This window comes from Cyphomyrmex costatus, unplaced genomic scaffold (assembly GCF_001594065.2).
Source record: "Cyphomyrmex costatus isolate MS0001 unplaced genomic scaffold, Ccosl1.0 scaffold361, whole genome shotgun sequence".
NCBI classification, from domain to species: domain Eukaryota; kingdom Metazoa; phylum Arthropoda; class Insecta; order Hymenoptera; family Formicidae; genus Cyphomyrmex; species Cyphomyrmex costatus.
Window position 1 is genome coordinate 300869 of NW_017277786.1, and position 20158 is coordinate 321026.

At 37.4% G+C, this 20158-nt stretch overlaps 1 protein-coding gene across 9 annotated transcripts in view; it reads right to left on the reverse strand.

Moving 5' to 3' along the window:
- Doa (CDC like kinase darkener of apricot) overlaps nt 1-20158 on the reverse strand; it is a 29869-nt gene that overhangs the window by 2360 nt on the left and 7351 nt on the right. For 6 of the 9 annotated variants that reach the window (XM_018543223.1, XM_018543224.1, XM_018543226.1 and 3 more), the window contains 6 exons: nt 18722-18855; nt 11347-11590; nt 2595-2673; nt 1061-1127; nt 490-603; nt 248-338 (listed from right to left, as the gene is read on the reverse strand). In XM_018543223.1, the coding sequence (XP_018398725.1) occupies nt 248-338; nt 490-603; nt 1061-1127; nt 2595-2673; nt 11347-11590; nt 18722-18855 (729 nt within the window). Of the gene's footprint in view, nt 1-247; nt 339-489; nt 604-1060; nt 1128-2594; nt 2674-5052; nt 7434-11346; nt 11591-13657; nt 13718-18721; nt 18856-20158 lie in introns of those variants that run through there. The other 3 variants (XM_018543228.1, XM_018543221.1, XM_018543222.1) reach the window with 3 other exon arrangements.

Sequence of the window (20158 nt, forward strand, 5' to 3'; positions counted from 1 at the left end):
ACGTTTTAAAGACAACTGTCGTATATAAATATTGATGTAAAAGCGTGTACACAAGCGGGTTAGACCGCAAGATGTTTAACACAATTACAATGTGTTTGATAAAAATCTATATTAAGCATTTAATCAATCGAGGCATTTATATTATGTTTTTGTATGTGAGGATAGACTCTAACGTACATTAGGTTTTATTCTACACCAGTGCGCACTAATGCATTCAATTTAATATAAGGTATGCTTCAATATTTACCAGGAAGTCAAAAACACTCAGACCAAGCATTTCAAATGCGATGCACATGTGTCCGTGATAATTGAACCAATCGAGCATCTTTACACATAGACTGAAATGAAATAATCGACAGTTAATTATTGCCGTTCTATAAATCTTACATATTAAATTGAATATAATAGAAATATCCTTGCCGATAGAGTAGCTTTACGTCACAAAACTATTTAAAAATTAAAGAATACATAAAACAATTAGATACTAACTGTTGACCCTCCGGATCCTTATTAGCGATCTTTTCAAGAGCATTTATCTCCAACTTTGCTGCTTCCCTGTACTTTTCCACGTTTTTAATAATCTTCAAAGCCATCACATGATCCCTAGAATGTTCATAATATTGATCATAATATCTGACACCGAAACTGTCTCTCGTCAACTCAAATCCCGTATCCCGTGAGGCTGAACCTACACGTGGAGAGTACTTTTCACGCGGGCGTTTGCCGTAACTTCGTATTCCGCTAAAGAGATCTAATTCGTGGCCGTCGCGAACGCCCAGTCCGTAAAACAAAGTGCAAGGCCATCCTATTATTGCAACTACTCGCGCGTGTTATTTTGTGACAGTGCCGGATGGCTATTTCTGCCTGCGGAACATCGTCGCGCAACGCGCGCATTTCGGATTTTCCTCGGCGCGCGAATTGATGATGACGCGCGAGGAATTGAGCGAAAAGAGATAAATAAAAATAAAAAGGTAGAAAAAGATAGAAAGAGAAACATATGAATAGACAATACGAAACGCGAAGTTATGTTACCTACGTACTTATGTAAACTGGAACTTACATTTGCAAGTCCTTAACCTTGACAACTTTTCCAAAAGTACCCTCTCCTAGGGTGGCCAGTACTTTATCTGTAATGTAAAAATTAAGGTAAATGCTCAGCAGATATGAGCCTCGCGGCCCACAGAGAGAGGGAGTGCTCGCCTGTGTTCATATTAACTGGACGGAGCAGCACCCTTTCGTTCATAACTTTAACAAAAAGAGTCTTTGGGAATGCTCCTTGTCCATCGCTCTTTAGACAAAGGAGAAAAAAGGCAACTCTTTCAAGAAGAGTTGTCGCGTTTAGAAGAGAGAGAGAAAAAAAAAGAAAAGTGAGACCCTGAAGAAACACGGGCGAGACTCTTCCATGTGGGCGTTCGGCCGATCGTGCGTTATCGTACACGCGCGGTTCATGGTGAATGGGATAACGAATAAACATGGAACGGTACGTATAGTTCAAATGATATCGATCGAAAATATCGCTGCTCTCCTAAAGATCCTAAAACGGGGTAAGCAGCGTAACTGTTTGAACGGACGCACGGGACGTGGCATTTACTGTCGATCATACGGGAGTACCTTTTTGTCGTCTCCCTTCCTTTATTCTTTACACAGCGAGTAGACAAGGAGTTCGATGGCGATACAAAAATGGCGATAGCAAATGCCAGTCATCCTCGCACGCGTGCACGAGTATCAAGAGCGAGGAACACGCCGTCCCGAGGAGGACGACACATAATCGAGAAGATAGCGCAAATAAGAAGCCCTTCGGTCTTTCTCATTTGTCTCTACTCCCTTCCTCCAAGCTCTCTGTCTCCACCAAATCACCTTCGTGTTCGAAGGGATCCTCGATTCAGCGGGGAATCAAAAAGCAAAATCTCTTTGCGCCGGCTTCCCGATAATCATCACCGTCGTCGTCATCGTCGAGCCGACGGGTTTCCTGTGTGCTGTCGAAACACGTGGTGGCTAGGTATACTATATGGTATAAGTATATGCTATTACTTATCTTTCTGAAATAAATGATACATAAGCAGACAGATAGAGAGAAACTATATCTTTTTTTCTGCTCTTTCGCGTATCCCGAGTTAGCGCGCGACGGAAAGATCGGCGGGGAGAATTTGCGATCTAGGCAGAGAACCGCGCTAATGTGTGTACGCACAAATGTGTGTACGAATAAGTGGTACCATAATATATATATATATATATATATACACATATCTTTATATATACGCGTATGTGTATGCTGACGGCGACGTTCAGCGAGAACATTGACACGTGATTAACGCGTGAATTGTTACTCTTTGTTTTGTAGTGTAAATATTGTTTTATATATAATACCTATAGTTCAGGCGAGGAGAAGTGAAAAAGAGAGGAAAAAAAAGAAACGAAAGAAAGAGAAAGAGATAGAGACAAAGAGAAAGAGAGAAAGATAGATAGACAGAGAGATAGAGATAGAGAGAGAAAGAGACAAAAAGTATGGGCAGATACCGTAGATAACCGATCAGTTAATCGACCTGAGGCTTTCTTAAATCTACTACAATGAGTGTATTCACATGATCACGAACATCTATTGGCCAGGAGATCGCCGGATTGGTATACAAGGTGGCCGTCTTCGTCGTCCTCGACGGAGGGCGGTCGTGGGCTCTATTTGGGCCGGCGTATTGATATCGGTGCATGCCAAGAGTTGGACCCAATCGCAGGCCGCGGACCCGCCGTGTTCGGTATTCCGTGTTCGCGTCGGTCCGATTCGGTAACAGGTCGCGCCGGATGTAGGTGCCACATATCCAGAGTTGAGGCGCCGTTGGGGCGGTCGATGGGTCGTCAGGTCACATCCGCCGTATCCACGTGGCCATCAGATGCACGCCAGGTCGAGCGGTCGCCGATCATCAATCGATCGCCACACACCGTGCCATCCACCATCGTTGCCACCACCACCGCGAGTCGGCAGAGACCCGTGTAACACGCGGCAGAGGACGTGTGTAAGCACGGGACGAACGTACGAATGTGTCGGTGGGGGTAGGAAGGTAGGATAACATCGTCATCGTCACCGAGAGAGAGAGAGACGCCACCCGATCCGAGCACCCGGTCGACCATAGTTGTGACCAATCCGTGTGTGCCATATCCGTTTCCATTCCATTCCATTCCATTACAACGGAGATGGTAACCCAACAATCAGAGAGAAAGGGGAGAGGGCAAAATGGTTTGCCAAGTCAGAAAGTTGCGGTTACGAATTTACCATCGGCACATAATATGTATATTCTTTGCTTTTCGTTACTTTTTACGTTTTTCTTTATTCTAGGCTTTTTAAAATTTTTTTTTTTCATACGGCAGTCGTTTTCTTATTTTAATTATTTATCCGTTTTCGGTTCTTTTTTTTTATCTCGCTCGCTTTTTTATATACTCGTTATATATGTATTCGTGTTAGACCTGGTATAGGTATACCTTGAAGGAGCCGTCTCAAGACGCGCACGGCTGCTCTACGGACTAGAGCACTTTATACGACATGAAACGACTACAAATGCACATTCTAACGTAGACAGACAGAGAAAAGCAGAAAGAGAATCATGTGCGTTATGTACACGTATAATCGCGATAACGTATATGGCAATGATTTAAATGACGATATATATACTACTATACTTGATCGACGATAATTTTGCGAACTAGACAACGAATTATTTTTATTTACTCGAATCCCAATCTCGACGAATGATATACCTACAGGGTGATTCATCTTAATCTTAACAAATATTTAAAAAATATGTAATTTTACTAAAAACATTTCAAATAAAAATTGTATGGTATATAGGGAGACGCCATTTATATCATTCAATTTTTATTTGGAATGTTTTTTCGATAAAATTGTAACATTTTAAATGTCTGATTATGGAGATTAAAATAAATTACTCTGTGTAGAAAAACGAGAAAAAAAATTTGAAAAAAAAAACCAAACGCGGATAACCGGACAGCTTCTTCGAAGTGCTCGTAACACGTTACCTTTCATCTAACACGGAGAGATAGCTTAGTTAAACTGTTAATTGCTTGATAGACTTGTCATAGTACTTACGTGTTCGCGTAAACCGCCGCTCCACGACGATCGATAGAGATATCTCTCGATCCTCATGGGGCACGATCCTCATTGCCGCAATACGGAGCAATACTGATCGGGGTTTCGACCCTACCTTATCGAGAATACGACACGCGGATTGTACTGTCAAAATTTTCGGATCGTCGATCGCTAGTCACTTCTATGGTGAAATCAAACAGAAAGAGGAGAAGCAGAGCCGCGTACTCTCTCGTAATCTTTCGTACTATCAATATATTATCAAGATCATTAAAAAATGGATAGAGATAATCACAAACAAAACTGTTGCATCTTTAATGTAGATGCAATTTCTTGATCTTAATACCGATCTTAATGTTAAGATTTAGTTCTCTTTTCACAAGTATACCGGAACAGTCTTGAATATTTAGCCACCATGTACGATGACGGTTTTCCCAGACAATTCAAATGGTCAGATAATTGAATTAGAACCTTATATTATAAATATAATCAATATCTACACAGCATATCATATGTATGTTATTCATGGAACGTGTCATTCTCAATCCCCGAATTGAAAACAGGAGGGAAATTGATAAATATTACATTCGAAATCGCGATAAGGTAGATCGGTGTGGTAGTCGAACGTCCCAAGATATCCTTGTGGTACTCTCACGGCAAACATTGGCAGACGTGCAGTGTTTAGCTTATCGGAGAGACGAAGATTACTACGGTTAATAGGCTTTTCAACGAGCTCGCGAAACATACGTGTCAGTCAGCATGAATCTAGGGAGTGCTAGGGCGGAAAGGGATTTCACACGAGTTGTATACGCGCGTCTGCAAATAAATACACACACACACACAAACAGAGGCAAGAATGAGGAAGACAAGACAACAGCGGCAACTGACACGCTCTGCTTAAAACGGCGCCGCTTTCGCGAGATCGCGCAATCCGGGCAACCCATGGCTCGACAACTTACGATCGCGTCGTGGATCGTGTCCACCTCGCTAATCGCGCTCGCGCTACCCGGGGCTACTGTGCCCTTGGATGCGTCGTCTTTCTGGTTGCTGTGGTGATTGGTCTTCTTGTATTTGCTGGCGATGAGATCCGTCGTGCTGGGCAATACGCTCGCCTGTCCGCCAGCTGCCAATTTACTATAGGTGTCTTCCATGGCAGCGTACTTCAGAATTAAACTTTGTATCTCCTTTCGCTTGGCCGCGCGATTCGAGATCGCCGGATCCACATCCTCTGTTAACGCATCGTACGCGTTCCGCGTAACATTCTGAGCGACGTCATTGAGGTTCTCCGTATTGCTGTTGGCGACTGGTGTCTTGTCCGGATCGACCATGATCTCTTTGCTGTCCATGAACGTTAATGGTTCGATCTTAACTGGTCGGGACAATCTCAGGGACGTCGAGTGAGCTTCTAGCTGCTCGCTCTTGCCGTTTCGATGCGGTCTCACCTTCCGATTGCGCGTTTCCGCATGTCCGGACTTGTGTCTGCCGTAACGGCGATAAGCTTCCGAATTCAATAAAGTTTGCCGAGCTGTGCGGTTATAGGCGGGCGTCTTCTCGCGTCTGGATTCTCGGCTTATCGCGGAGCTCACGTAGGGATAAGCTTTCTCGCTAAGAAGCACGCTGGTGGGACTCTTGATGACGGTACGAGTCATCGAAGGTTCTAGAGTCTTGTCGTCGCGCACAAACGGACTGTCGTCTCGATGGTAATAGCTGTGATCTCGCTCTTGTTTCCGCGTATAACCGCGAGCGCTTCGTTCCGAATCGTTGGCGTGCCTCTTGCCGGAATACTTATCTAAAATCGTGCTGTATTTGTCCTCCAAGCGACTTCTTGTGTTACCCAGTCGGCCGACAATAGGTGATCGCCTCGTCGTGGAGCTGACGTCGCGGTCATTAAGTGCAGACATTCCACGTACCCTCGTAGTCAACTTCTGGAGAAGACTCGTGCAGGAGTCGCTTAGCATCTGTGTTACGCTCGTCGTTGTGGACGAACGCGCGAAACGACCCCGTCGCGAGACAGAGTCCTGTCGGGAGGTCGACATGGTGTCGCGTGGCGCGAATATGAACATTTGGACTAGCCCGGAACCACTGTCAGATCAGGAATTACGTAAAACCACCAATTCGACCCTTGACGGAACATTCAAGATCGTCCTAGATCTCGCGATACAATCTCAGCGCGACATGATGCTCGAGCCGTAGTGGCTAAGTCGTGCCAGAGAAGAGTGACCGCAAGAGCGATCGAATACGAAGATACCAAAACTGACGAAACGATCGTGTACGCAGATACATCACTGCGGAAAGGCGCGAGCACGCCGATCACAAAAGACGGAAGAATGCCACCGAGGAAAGCACTAAACTATAACCACGACAATTAGTGGGATAACGATGACGGACGGACAACATCGGCCGTTCATAAAGATGAAGACCAAGACGGTGGTAGCGGCGGCGACGGCGACGGCGACGACAAGGAGAAGGAGAAGGCGAAACTCGGTGCGCCCCGCCAAATACTCTCTCGTCGTACTAAAAATACCAAGGAGCGGTGGTGTGCTCGCTTCGAAGAGAACGATTCGTCCACCTCTCTCGAAAACTACTCTTCAAGAGCGATCGGATACGGAGTAACCAAGAGAAAGAGAGAGAGAGAGAGAGAGAGAGAACGAGAGAGAGAGAGAGAGAAGGAGAGAGAGATTAGCGTAACTCGCACGCGCGATTACGGCGAAGGAGAAACGGACTAGTGGAATTGGAGGAAGACGAAGAAAAGTGCAGGTGGAAAATGGAAAAGAGGAGAACGAAGAAGTAGGAAAAGAGAGAGATCCGCGAGGTATTACGTAAATTGTCTCGAAACACTTATTCGAAACATGCCCAAGTTCTGTGAACGCTTATGCTTGGCAACACTGTGCGTCGTGCTTCCTGATGCATAGAGAAGAGATATCCACGAAGGGCACGCTTCTTGCTACATGCACGCGACAAAACGCATCAGCAAGCCATCACAAGCATCATATTTTCACGCAATCTCTGTCTATCTGTCTGTCTGTTTCTCTCTCTCTCTCTCTCTCTCTTGCTCCGGATACCTTGACATACATAGAAATTTCGAAACGCCAATCCGATGTAGAGTAGGTCTACTGTACCAATATTATATACTCAATAACGACTGGTACTGTTTTTGACAGATAGCGATATTAGAATGGCCAACACGTTGAGTTTTACAGCACAAGTCTTCTCCGGAAGATTCCGGAAGAGAATAATAAGTGATCATGAGAAGAAACAACGTGAGAGAAGAAGGAAATTGTAGAGTTATCTTTGTTAACTTTTATCCAGTTATTAAAATTTCTTTTCTAAATTTTATCATTATTCCAATCATGAACAAGACAAAACTAAGTTTTCAAAAGTTATTTAAAGGAAAAATATACTCACGACAACTAAAGCTAACATTTCTATTAACTTTTAAATTTAAGAAAATCAAGTGAATATTAACAGAAATTTCTTCGAGTGAGATCTAATAATATGACTCGAGAATTAAAACTGTTCGATGATCTTATCCCATGTATAAATAAGTAGAGAACCTAATATTAAGAGAGAAATGAATAAACAAATAGTACTAAACTCTAGAAACTTTGTCAAAAGCGTTTGACTAAAGAATTAGTGTGAACTAGGTTCGTGGACTCTAATACTATTAATAAAGCTCGAGTTGTCTCCAAGGTTGCGATGTCGAAGATATCGTCCTATCGTCGTAGATTTTAAGTTCGAGTATCGGTATAAATACACACCGTTTACAAAACAGCGACGCAGTTTGTTCGCGTAGATCACTCGCCCACGATATCACCGCATCAGTTTCAGAATCATCTCCAAAATATTCTCTGGCGAAGCGACTAATTTGGCTCAATTTAGAAAACAGACTACTTAAAAATACAGATACGCATATACATTTCGTTTACCGAAACAGGAATGAACAAATTAAATATTTCTCAACTGTAAAGCCTCAAAGAATCAAATTGTTTCTATTAAAAATTCTATCGTTATACAAATAAAAATTCGAAGAATAAGGCTAAAGACAACGTTCGCACTGAATATAGAACCATAGAAGTCATAATCAATACGGATCATTGTTACAAATGTTTTGCCTAACGGATCGTATTTTATCGCAACGCGATAAAATACTCCTAAGTCACTCGCTGCAATAACGGAAGCGCCATTGCTTGTGCGAAGAGTTACGTATGTTTCTTCCGCTACCTACTAATATTGACCAAGGTTAGGCCGTAATATTGGGTTAAAAACGGGGAAGAGAAAGATGGAGGGAAGTGGCGCCGTACTGGAGCACACGCTTCTCGTTCTCCAAGTTGCGTCGTCGTCGTCTTCGAGAACAGGCTACGCCAAATATAAACCATGGCCTGAAACGCGTGCGCCATGCTCGTCATGCTATACAGAAAACCCAACACGTCGCGCTTAAATGTTAAAGTCCTGGCCGGCTAATCAGCTCGGCAGGCTCGTGCCGTGTCATCACCGTAACTGCGTGGCGGATAGCCAACAAAAATGGACGCACGTGTTTTATACGTTAACCCTTTTACCAAAAAAAAACATGTATATTTGAAATGACGTAATTTTTAACCCTTCGTGATCATTGGGGTAAATTTGATATCAAACAAATTTTGAGGGTTTATATCTCTAATTATATATCTTTGACTTAATAATGAATCTTTTATATAATATAATTTAATACTTCTTTCTTCACAAAAATGCCTCTTTTATTAGAATAAATTTGTTTTCAAATATAAACTATTACATTTTTTGTAAATTTTGCAATTTTTGTAAATATATGTTAACATTAAAATCTTTATAAAACTGCTGTATTTCTATGTTCTGCAAATTTAAAGTATATTTAGTGTTTTTTTTTTTCAAAGAACAAAAACTGTGAATATGATAGTTAAATGATGCTCTGAAGTCATTTTAATTCTGATATGTGTCTATTATAGAACTTTCAAGAGATGTGACCACACGAAGGGTTAAGCCATTAAAAATATCTTTAATAAAAATTTTGTATTTCTCGAAATTTGATTACAGAGTATTTTTATATCTTAATAGTTAAAACAGAATGAACTTTTACGCTCAATTTAATCGGTACTGCTTTTTCAAACATTTCGATGCCGGTAATCTTTTCTCCTGAATATAATTTTTTCAACGTAGAAACATAAACGATTTCAAGATTATGATGTAAAATTTTCCGAGTTCAATGCACAGAAAAGAGATTGGAATGTTTCAAATCAGCATACGATCGCAGAAATAACAAGCATAAACAACGCGCACGTATAAATACACACACACTCGAACAATTAATATCGAATATCGAGGTACTGTACAAAAGTCTCGACGCTACCTCAGAAGTCGATGTATCGTTAGTTTCGGGAGTGACATCAAGTTTCGTGTTGGGCTCTCTAGTGATTTCGGTGACATTGCGCTTCAACCACGCGTCCCAGTCATGACGCGGCCACCAGGGGACGTTTCTAGGCATCAGCAGACTCAGTTCCTGAGTCTGGAAGGACGATGACGACGACGACGTGACCGATGGTGGTCCACCGTCGGCCAAAGTACCGCCGCCGCCGCCGAGGATGATCCAGTCTCCAGAATCCAGGTTGCTGCGTGAAACGAGAGCTGGTTCACTCGGATATCTACACCTTGCGCCACGTCTCACAAGCACATCTTGCCAACTGCAAGATGCGCGTATTTCTAAATCCAGGTTGAACGATTCTGGGCCGCCAATCGTGCTGCCAGACTTTTCCTATCGTGGCGATGAAACGCAATCGGTGCACTTTGCTTCAACATCTCATTTTCAAAGACAGAGTCTAATTTTCAGACCAATTTGTTACTATTGAGATACTTTCTCGAAAGATTAGGTGAAGCTTCGTTCGTCTCAGATACAAAAATATTTTCGATATTGGCAACTTCGTCGACGCGCTCCGCTCAGATGTATAAACAGGTCGAGAATCTACAAGAACTTTTTTAAATCCATGTTTCGAATCGGCGACAAAGGAGTTTTCTCGTTCGCTTTCGGTGAACCGATCGGCTAGCCGGCGTAACGTTCCTCGATGGTGATGACGATGACGGCGGCGGCGGCGGCGACGATGTTGCGTTGGCCATCTGGCACAAACTCGCACTAAAACCGCGGCGAAACTGCGTGACGAGTCCCCCTCGAAAATAGTCGTTGGTCGAAAATAGCTGGCGTCGAGTAAGAAAGAAGAATCATCGGCATTCTCGCTCAGAGTATACACTCATGCCTGTTGCGCTACAAGATTCTCCAAAGACTGTTCTCGTTTGGTCGAGCGTGTCGACGCGCTAACTCTTCTCCCTCTATCCTACTCGTCCTCACGCTTCACGTATTGATCATCATCAAGAGTTTCCATTATGTATCACAAAGTTCAATAAGTAATATAAGATCTAGTTCGCACGTTTAATATGTCGAAAAACTCCGTTAATCAAAAAGTGAATTAGAAACTAAGAAGGTAATCTCTTCGTAGTTCTCGACTTCGATTTAGTTTTTGTATTCGACTTCTTTTCATACTTCTTTCATGCATGTATTGCTACCATTTGTGTTCAGAAATTCATAAAAAATATACGAAACTTAGCTCAACCCCATACCGTGCATAAAGAGTTAGTTCATTAATGGATAGTGACCTTTTGTGACCGCAGTATTTATGGTAATAAAACTTCAATCACTTCATAAGGCTTTCGCAAACATAATTTAACAAACTGTATAAAAGTTTGATAAAAGTTTGATTAAAAGTAAAGAATATAAACATTTTATTTTAAAAAACCATGTAATCGCTATCAAAGTTTGCCGTGAAATTTCCATGAAGATGTTCAAAGAGACTACGTTCCATGTATATATGAATAAAGAAAATGATTTTCAAGCCATTTTATATATATATTAAGAAAAAAATAGATATATGTTTTAAAATATGGCAAATATATTAAAATATATAATTTTTATCTTTTTTTTTTTACAATGTGGATTCAAGATTTGAAAACTTTTTCGAATTTTCCCCAAATAAAAAAACTAGACAAAATTTCTTTCATAAAACATCGTTGACAAGTACGACAGAGTACGATAGGCATCTGCTGTGTATATTTTCATAGATCAGGGATTGAAAAAGCATGATTTGATCGACTGTTTGTAGATCATCGATCGTGTGTCACGCAACGCAGTAAAACATATACAGGAGCGCGTAATAATCGATGCTAATGTGTGTCGTATTGTCCCTCAGACTCACCTGACTCCTGGTAGACGGCGATCGATGACGATGTCGCTCCTGGCTGGGTGATGATGAGTCGTGATGACGGTGTAGGCGCGTACGACGGGACGATGTGGGATGCACTAAATGGGCACGATCACGATCACGATCACGATGCCCATGCTGTCTACCGCTACTAGGCGATCGGCGATGACTACGCTTGTAACGTCGCTCCTGGCTCGTTCCTCGCTCGTGCTGACGGGACCTCAGCACTCGCTCTCCGCTGAAATATAAATAAAGGAAAAAAAATTAATTTTTAATTATACACGATACTTTAAAATTTAGTAGATATTAATTAAACTAGAAAGAAAAAGCCGAGTATACTGCATCGTTTAAAAAAGTTAGAATTTCAAAGTATATCACGAAAACAGATTCTCGGAAGATAAATATTATAATATTTAATTCAAACCAATTTAAAAGTGTGTCGAGTGATAATGCAGCGCAAAAGCTGAACGTTTAACATGATCTGGAGCGAAACTAAGTGGAAATCAAGGTTGCATCATGTCACGTATGACATGTTCTTCTTAACTGTGTATATAAGCGTGGGACGACCTAATTAATCTGCCTTCCTCAAATAGATTATCGAGCTTGCTTAGAGTGATGAGACTTGTTTATTAATTTTATTTATACATATATAATGAAATACTCTTTCTATTCAATACTGTTGCACGATAGCTTCATTATTAATAAGCCAACATTTCTTTAGTATAACATATGAATTATTGGCACTGTATGACTTATAAAAAATTTATATGAGTAAATAATATAATAATAATAATAATAATCGCGCAAGAAAATCATATCTCCTATTCATCAATGCGACATTATCCTTTCAAAACTTTGTAAAACTACTGGAGTATTATTCCAGATTGCCATATATTTTTCGTCTTACAATTTCATAAATTTTCTTTGATTTTCAATAATGGTACATATTTTAAAATCTTTTATATTTTTGTCCTAATTTGGAAACTATTAAATATTTAGAGAGCAATTTAACAGAGCAATGTAAATCACTATTAATGTTGCTGACACTGCTTGCATTGTTAAGTTGATAGTATTCCAAAACTGCGTAGGTGTAATTTATATAAGCACATCAAAGTTCTTTAAAACTAAAAATTTTAATTTTCCAGAAAATGTTCTGACTTGATTTTTTTTCAATTTCCCTGATATTTTCCTGTTCTATGGCAATTCTATTGTTATTAAAGAGTAGCTATAGTGCGACTGAAAAGAGTAAAAAATTCATTGCCATGCTTCGATGATTCACAAAAGAAAATGAAAACTGGAGAAAATTTATATATATATATATATATATATATACACATATATATAGGCTTCAATAACGTTGAATTTCAATTATTTAGCAACTAATAAAACTTAACTCTTAAATACAAAAAGATTAATTTTGATTACTCTATTGAACAAATATATATGTGAAAGAAACTATTGTTTCAATATCGTTATAGAGTAATCGATTACTAGTCGTCGAGGCACGCAAAAGGATCCAATAAATCGTTTCGAATGATAGGTCAGACGACCATTGTTTAGCTTTTTTTCTATCCGAAGGCATCAACCGTACGATGAGTTCATGGTCACATATAAGCAATGGCTTGGATCTACCAGTTAATTCATCTAAAGATTTCCATTTGCAAATTTTCAGCGAGCTTTCAATGCTAATTTTTTAGACGTTTAACAAACGTAAAATGCAATAAAAAATGTCATTCCAACAATAGCTTTGTTTTGGAATTTCTTCAATTAACGTAGTATCGACTTATCGGACCTTGGCCAAGTCAACAATTTTGTCGAGGATATGTAATAACTAAATGGGGTACACGAGAATCGTCATTGGATATCAGTTTCATCCTTACCATTACCACCCACGACTTCAAGATATTGTTACAAAGATTGCATAAAAGAAGCAAAAATATACTTTTCAAAAAACATTTATATTCTACTTTACACGTCATATATTTGTGCGATACAACAGATCAATAATTTTCGAATGACCGTATTTCTATGTAATTGCTAAAGCGCCTGTGTCAGAATGCAGACAACATACCTATCAAGTAAAACGACATACATAAAATTATATCTAAAAAAAAAAACATGTTGATCTGATAATCAATGATTCACACGTTGCAGACACGTCTCTTTCTCTTTTACTTTTTTCTTTATAAATTAAATTCTTTCTAAAGAAAGAAATGTATAATAATAACTTAAATTTTCTTTACATTTAAGAAAAGTACAAGACATTTTGTTTCTGTGAAAAGAAGTTATTCTATTTATACTATACCTTGGTAACCAGGAAGCGAAGTCAATGTATAGGACTGCCATTCTTTAATTTTCTTCCGTCTTACAACCTGAATTCCAATAAAAACTCGTGGCGACGAGTTTGATTTTACGGAAATAATTGCGACTCGAAATTTGCTTAATTTTAATTGTTAAAAAATGATATAGAAACTATGTGTTTCGCGGGTTATCACATTCAGATTCATTATTAGAATGCCAATGATTCGTGAATACTTACTTCATCGAGGTAAGAAGCAGCCTGAAGTTACGATTACATGCAACCATTTTTTTTTTGTACAACAAATTTTCCAAGCCTATTGATTGGCTATAGAATGGAGGTTCAAAATCCTCTTTGTCCTGTAGCCAATTAACACGCTTGAAAAATTCGTCATACAACAAAAAAAACAAACGCATGTAATCTTGGCCTAATATTGTATCAAGCTACTCTTCACTCTGATGAAGTAAACTATAATATTCACAAAACGTTGGCATTCTAATAATGAACATGGAGATAACTTGCAAAACGCATAACCTCTGTATGCAAAGTATAAAAGTGGAAGCTTTAAAAGCATTATCAGTGATAAGAAAATGTTGATTTATCGAGCGAATATTTACCGTTGATAATATTGTTTATCAGATATATATTTATCAGTATTTATTATATAGGTATACGTGTTTATAACGTCTTAATGTAATAAGAGCTGTATTTAAATTCTTCAGACTCTATTTCGGCAATAATATTATTAATTGACACTCTGCTTATTTTAAATAGAATTATCATCATAAATACTATTTCTAATAGACAATTGTCTGATTTTAGACTTTTTGAATCTTCATAAAAATTATAAATCTGTATAAAAAAAAATATGCATATAAAATACGTAATCATTTTTATTTCCCTTTCGAGAATTTGTAACATCTCTTTCGCCATACTGTTAGAAAGTTGGAAGGTGCGATTATACTAATTGCGACGATGAAAATCTTCATAGCGAATATTAACATCGTTAGCGGTTTATGCGCAATGGAAACAAGCCGTAATTATCGCTTTCAAATGCATTTCTTCAATTTTAGAAAATCTGACAGGAAAATACTTTCACTGCACAAATACAATAAATTGATCTAATTTTGAATAGAATTACTAAGAAATCAGCTGATCACGGGAAGAAACAATTTGCAGGAGTTGCGAAGGTTAACTTGTAACTCTTCCTTTCTCTTTCACTTATGCTTGCACGCGATGATGATTCTACTCGAAGTATCGAGTTGCTCTCGAGATCGGCCACGACCTTGCCAAAGCTCGCGTGATCTCAGTGAACAAATGAGCCTAACGGAACAGATTGCAGACAAATAGCTCGATTATGCTTACGATGATTCAACGTCTGTGATTTTGCCAAAACTATCTAATTATAAAACTTCCAATGTGTTATCGTATCGAATACAGAAATGATCAATGGAGAAGTTTAGATATCTGGTTTGCAAGCACGTTATTTCCAATGATTCCACGATTGAAAACAGGCTACGAAATTGTTCGTCCGTTGAGAAAATATCGAAGTTGTCAGTTGCACTACTAACAGATAAGTGACTGCACTCGACAGCTGCGATAGTAAAGAAGCATAGTGAACTCTAACACATCAGGGATATGAGATTATCAATCAATTAATTCAAATCTAGGATAATGTCAAGAACGATTCATGACAATGTCATGCCATATAGGAAACACAATTTCTTTTATATAAAACAGATGCAAGTGGATTCTAATTATTTGTTAAGGTAAGATCAGGGTTGCTTCCTTACTTTTAACGATTTTCATCGGTGGAAAATCGCGTGCGAGACCCTGCATAATAAGACTTTCTTCTATCATCGAACAATCCATCGACCATGAAAAAGTGTTCGTCATTATTGTTTATCGTTGCGCGAATAAATTGCGTTGGCAATGCACGGCGTTCATTAATTGACGCAATTAGTAAAAGTTCAACCGAAGACTTTCTTTGAAGTTTAGACTGGAGAATAAGCAATAATTAACTTGATTTACACACAATAATCTAGACTCGACAATTGGCGTAATATGTACTTTCTATGTGTAAGATCGAAAATTAAACTCACAATTGGTAATTATAACGGTTTCGATGCACGAAAGAAACGCGTTTTTATCTCTTACGTAGCCTTCGACGTGAGCCATTCTAGCGGCAATCATAATCACAATATGTCGTATTTTAACGAATTATCGTGACGCAATTGCACTATATGTATATGTATATCTGATTTTAACGTTACATCCCGGCAAAAAAAAGGACGTTAATAACATCGCGTATTCAGACATCTGTAATCAAAAATTACTTACTCGTAAATTACACAATTATACAAAAATAGACCCTTTTTTAGAATCTGAATAAACAAAGTGTTTTTCGATTTTTCTTCAAGAAAAATTTTGTTCGTTGGAAACGGATCCGGCGGCGAAATTGGCGTATCATGTTAGGTTTCCGAAAAAACTGAACCGAAGTTAAATGTGTCAAAATTGACATTTTTGATCTATTTATCTTTTTTTGCGATTAGATAATTTTTTTTCAATTTCGTTTACTTCAAAATGCTGTCTTTTACTTTGTAATATAAATTTATATTTATATTTACAGTACGATTTTTAATGCACACGTATAATTTGCATAATTCAATGATTTATAATATGCTACTCTTATGTATATGAAAAAAAAATTTAACTGCAAACAATGGTAAATATGATAAAAAACGGTAATTTTGGCGCATTTAACCTCAATCTTCTCAAAAACCGAAGGATCTATTCTGTAACTCTTAATGCAAGTTTCATTATCATTATAACACCAGATTTTTTACCATAGTAAAACAGCTACTCAGCGACGTTATAACGATAATGAAACTTCCGTTAAGAGTTACAGAATAGACCTGCTGATGTGATAGGTCAATTTCGTCGTTGAATTCGTTTTCAGCAATCAAAGGTCCATTAGAAATTGTTTTGTTTATTCAGTCCTATATAACAAAATGTTCACTGTATTATTAGATATATATTCATCGTCAAAATTCGTCCTTGTATCTTTGAGCCTTTTGATCCTGCATAATCGATAACACCTTTCTTTAACAGAACGTGCGAATCCTCGCAAATATAATTTATTACAACGCGAAAGAAACGGTACTTTGTTCATTTGAGATTTTACTGCGATATCGCTGAATTTAATCGTGTTCAGTCACTGACCTAGAAGATCAGGAAGTAATGCGGAGAAGAAATTACTACTATTCATTAAACACGTCTTCACAGTCTTAAATTAAAGCAGAAAAGTATAAAGAGCATTTTAATTAATCGGAAATTCGTACCCGCATTTCGTATGACTCATCCTCACGCGATTACTCAAGATGAATGGTTAATGAAGCGCAATGTGAATATAAGAGTGTCTCTGAGAGCCTAATTGGTGTCAAATTCCAAGAGCAATTTATCGGAGAGACGCGATAATTAGTGTAAAAAAATATAAAATTTTCATCTTGTTAGTAAAACATACTTCAAAATAATTTCATTAATAATGTTAAAATAAAGTAAAATAAAATTATAATTAAATTATAATAATGTTAAATATTAATCAAAATTAAAATAATTTAAAATATTAATTAAAAAATTAAAATAATATTAATTAATATTAATTTTACGAACATTTATTTACGAACTTGTACTCTTTATAAAGATATAAATGCAGTCTGAAATTAAAAAAAAATTTTTTACAATGTCATTCGCTCATGTATTCTTTTTCTAATCTCCGTGTAACATTTGAGAAATAATAATTTGTAGGTTATTTGTCTACAACGATAAAACAAATAAAACTAGCAAAACGTGCTGTATATGCGTGGCTCTATAAATAAATATTTCATAAAAAGATACCAGAAGGTTTGCGGTTTATCGCTGTGCTTTTATCCATTGCTAATGCCAACGTTTCGTGAACCTTGCTGTTCACTTTATCAAGGCGAGGAGAGCACACTGATATTTCATAATGATTTATTGCACACTTTATGGCGTTTGCACAACGGAAGCGGATTGATTGTATTCTCTTAACATCCAAAGCAATTTTAGTGCAAATTTATATCTTTCACAAGCGCGCTATGAGAGAAACATCAGTTTAGAAACACATCGTTTCAATGTTTCATTTTGAAAATTACTCGAATCGCTATTGGAGTACCTATCCGTTACCTCTTTGAAATTAGACACACAAAATGAAATTTTAGACGTTCATAAATTTTCAAAATCCTATATTGAAACGCCCTGATGACGTAAAAGATAATTCTTTATCTCTCGGCAAATCACGCTCGACGTGAATTTATTTCCCAGCGAATGCGAGTATCACCGACGACACTCGTATCGGCACTCACGTATTATGTGTTCATATAAACCGTTTCGAACGAGGGTCAAGAACAGGTCTTGAATGGGACTTGCTGAAGCTCGAGCGTACTGATCACGACTGACAGCCTCCATGAAGACTTCATGGAGAAGCTTTATTGCCGGTTAGAATGACGTGGGAACAGAGGGGGAGAGATCGTTCGCGGTATTGGTCTCAGAGCTGCTACTGGTTCCCTCTCTCGCACACTCTCCTTTTTTTCTTGCAGCTTTCTTTGACAATGAGACGGGGAGACACATGTATTCCCAGAATACCGATTAAGTTTTTTAACGAGATCGTTATAAAGTATAATTATTTTTTTATATGATAAGTTTTCTTTCTGTTAAAATACACTTTGACGAGCATTTACAATAAGAAAGAGCTCACCCCTTTTATAAATTTTAATTATATTTTAATATTAATTAATCACTCTTGTGAATTATTAATAAATATTTCTAAAATATTTTCACCAAGTGATATACCATAAAATGTAGATTAAGTAATTAGAGCGACACAGATTAAGTAGTTATTTTGAGGATTTATTTATTTATATGTAAATTAAAAATTATTTGTATATGTAAATTCTTATTACGAAACGGATGTTGGCAAAACTTGTATTGCATTATACAATGTTGAAGATAATGCATACGTTGAATACGTTCTATTGAAGGATTAAAACTTACCTATATGTTCCTTTACTCTGTGGACTCTCATAATCGATACGTCTGCGTTTATGCTCGTATTGTGGGGAACCTACAGAATGTGAACGTGTTCTCGAATGGCTACGAGACCGGTGACGCCTCCTGCTTCGTGGCATCTGTAACACAAACCGGATATTTTTTACTTATAATCTATACGAAAAAAAAATCATATGTTCTACTATTATTATATTTTTTCAAATATTTTATATTTTGATTATGTAATTGTATATATTTATGATTAAAATGTATAATTAAAGATTCTTTAACAGCTACTAGAGATAAGTATTTTTTTTAACTTCAAGATATTAGTCTATACATATAAATTTATGTGTCGATAACGCTTATTATTTTCTGCATAAAATTCTGCATAATGTAAAGAATTAGATATAAATATTAGATAAAATGTTTGAGAAATTTTAAATAAATAATCCAAATAATGGATATTTGACGAAGATTATTTTTGTTCTCCACTGAAGACCCTCTACGAAGAGAAGCAAAATAAAAGAGGTTAGTGCACAAGCTAGGCGAAGATGGAAAAATAGGTGACAGCGATAGCACAAGCAAGATGCATGTTGTGATTCAACGTCGCCAGTTGTCGTAAAGTCTGTTCGCATTATTTATATGGCACTTTCTATACTCTCTTAGTTAGAGCTTCTTTACATTCGTTCCATTTTAAGCAGAAAATATGCGAAAAGCATATGCCGTACGAAGAAAAAAAGATCGATTCTTTCTCTTTATTATCTAAAGAAAACAGTGGCGTCTGGTCCATTGCATTAATTTATTCAGTTTTTATTTTCTGCTTATATTATAGGTTCAGAAAATAATATAAATCTGAAAGAGAAAAGCTCTAATAAATAATTTCTCATTAAACCAAACATTTGATGCTTACATAATTCAATTTATGAACATTATTATATACTCAATTTCTAATTAATCCTAAATTCTTATTATATCGATTTTAGTGGATAATTATTTTAATATCATATAAGGTGTCAAGGTTAGTTGTTAATAGATGATAATTATTTCTTTTATTAATAGAAACAATGAAAGATGTATTTAAATTTTACGAGGGAAAACATATCATTTAAAAGATGTAAAATGTGAACAAATCCATAATTATTGAAGAAATCCGTTTAAAACAAAACAATTTCTTTAAGATATTTATAGTTCTAACATTTAAAAGAATATAATCACATATTAACACTAAGAGCCCAGACAGAATGAACAGGACAGGCAATAAAAAGGAATAGGTAATAAAAAAAATACAGACAGTATGTTTCAACCTATCAGAAATTTGTATATATACTGATACAGTTTCTGATAGGTTAAAATTCAATTTATGTATTATTCTTTGTTTTTATTGCCTGGGCTTTTAATTGGGTTCTTTTTATTTAGTGTCACAAATCAACACAAGTGTTG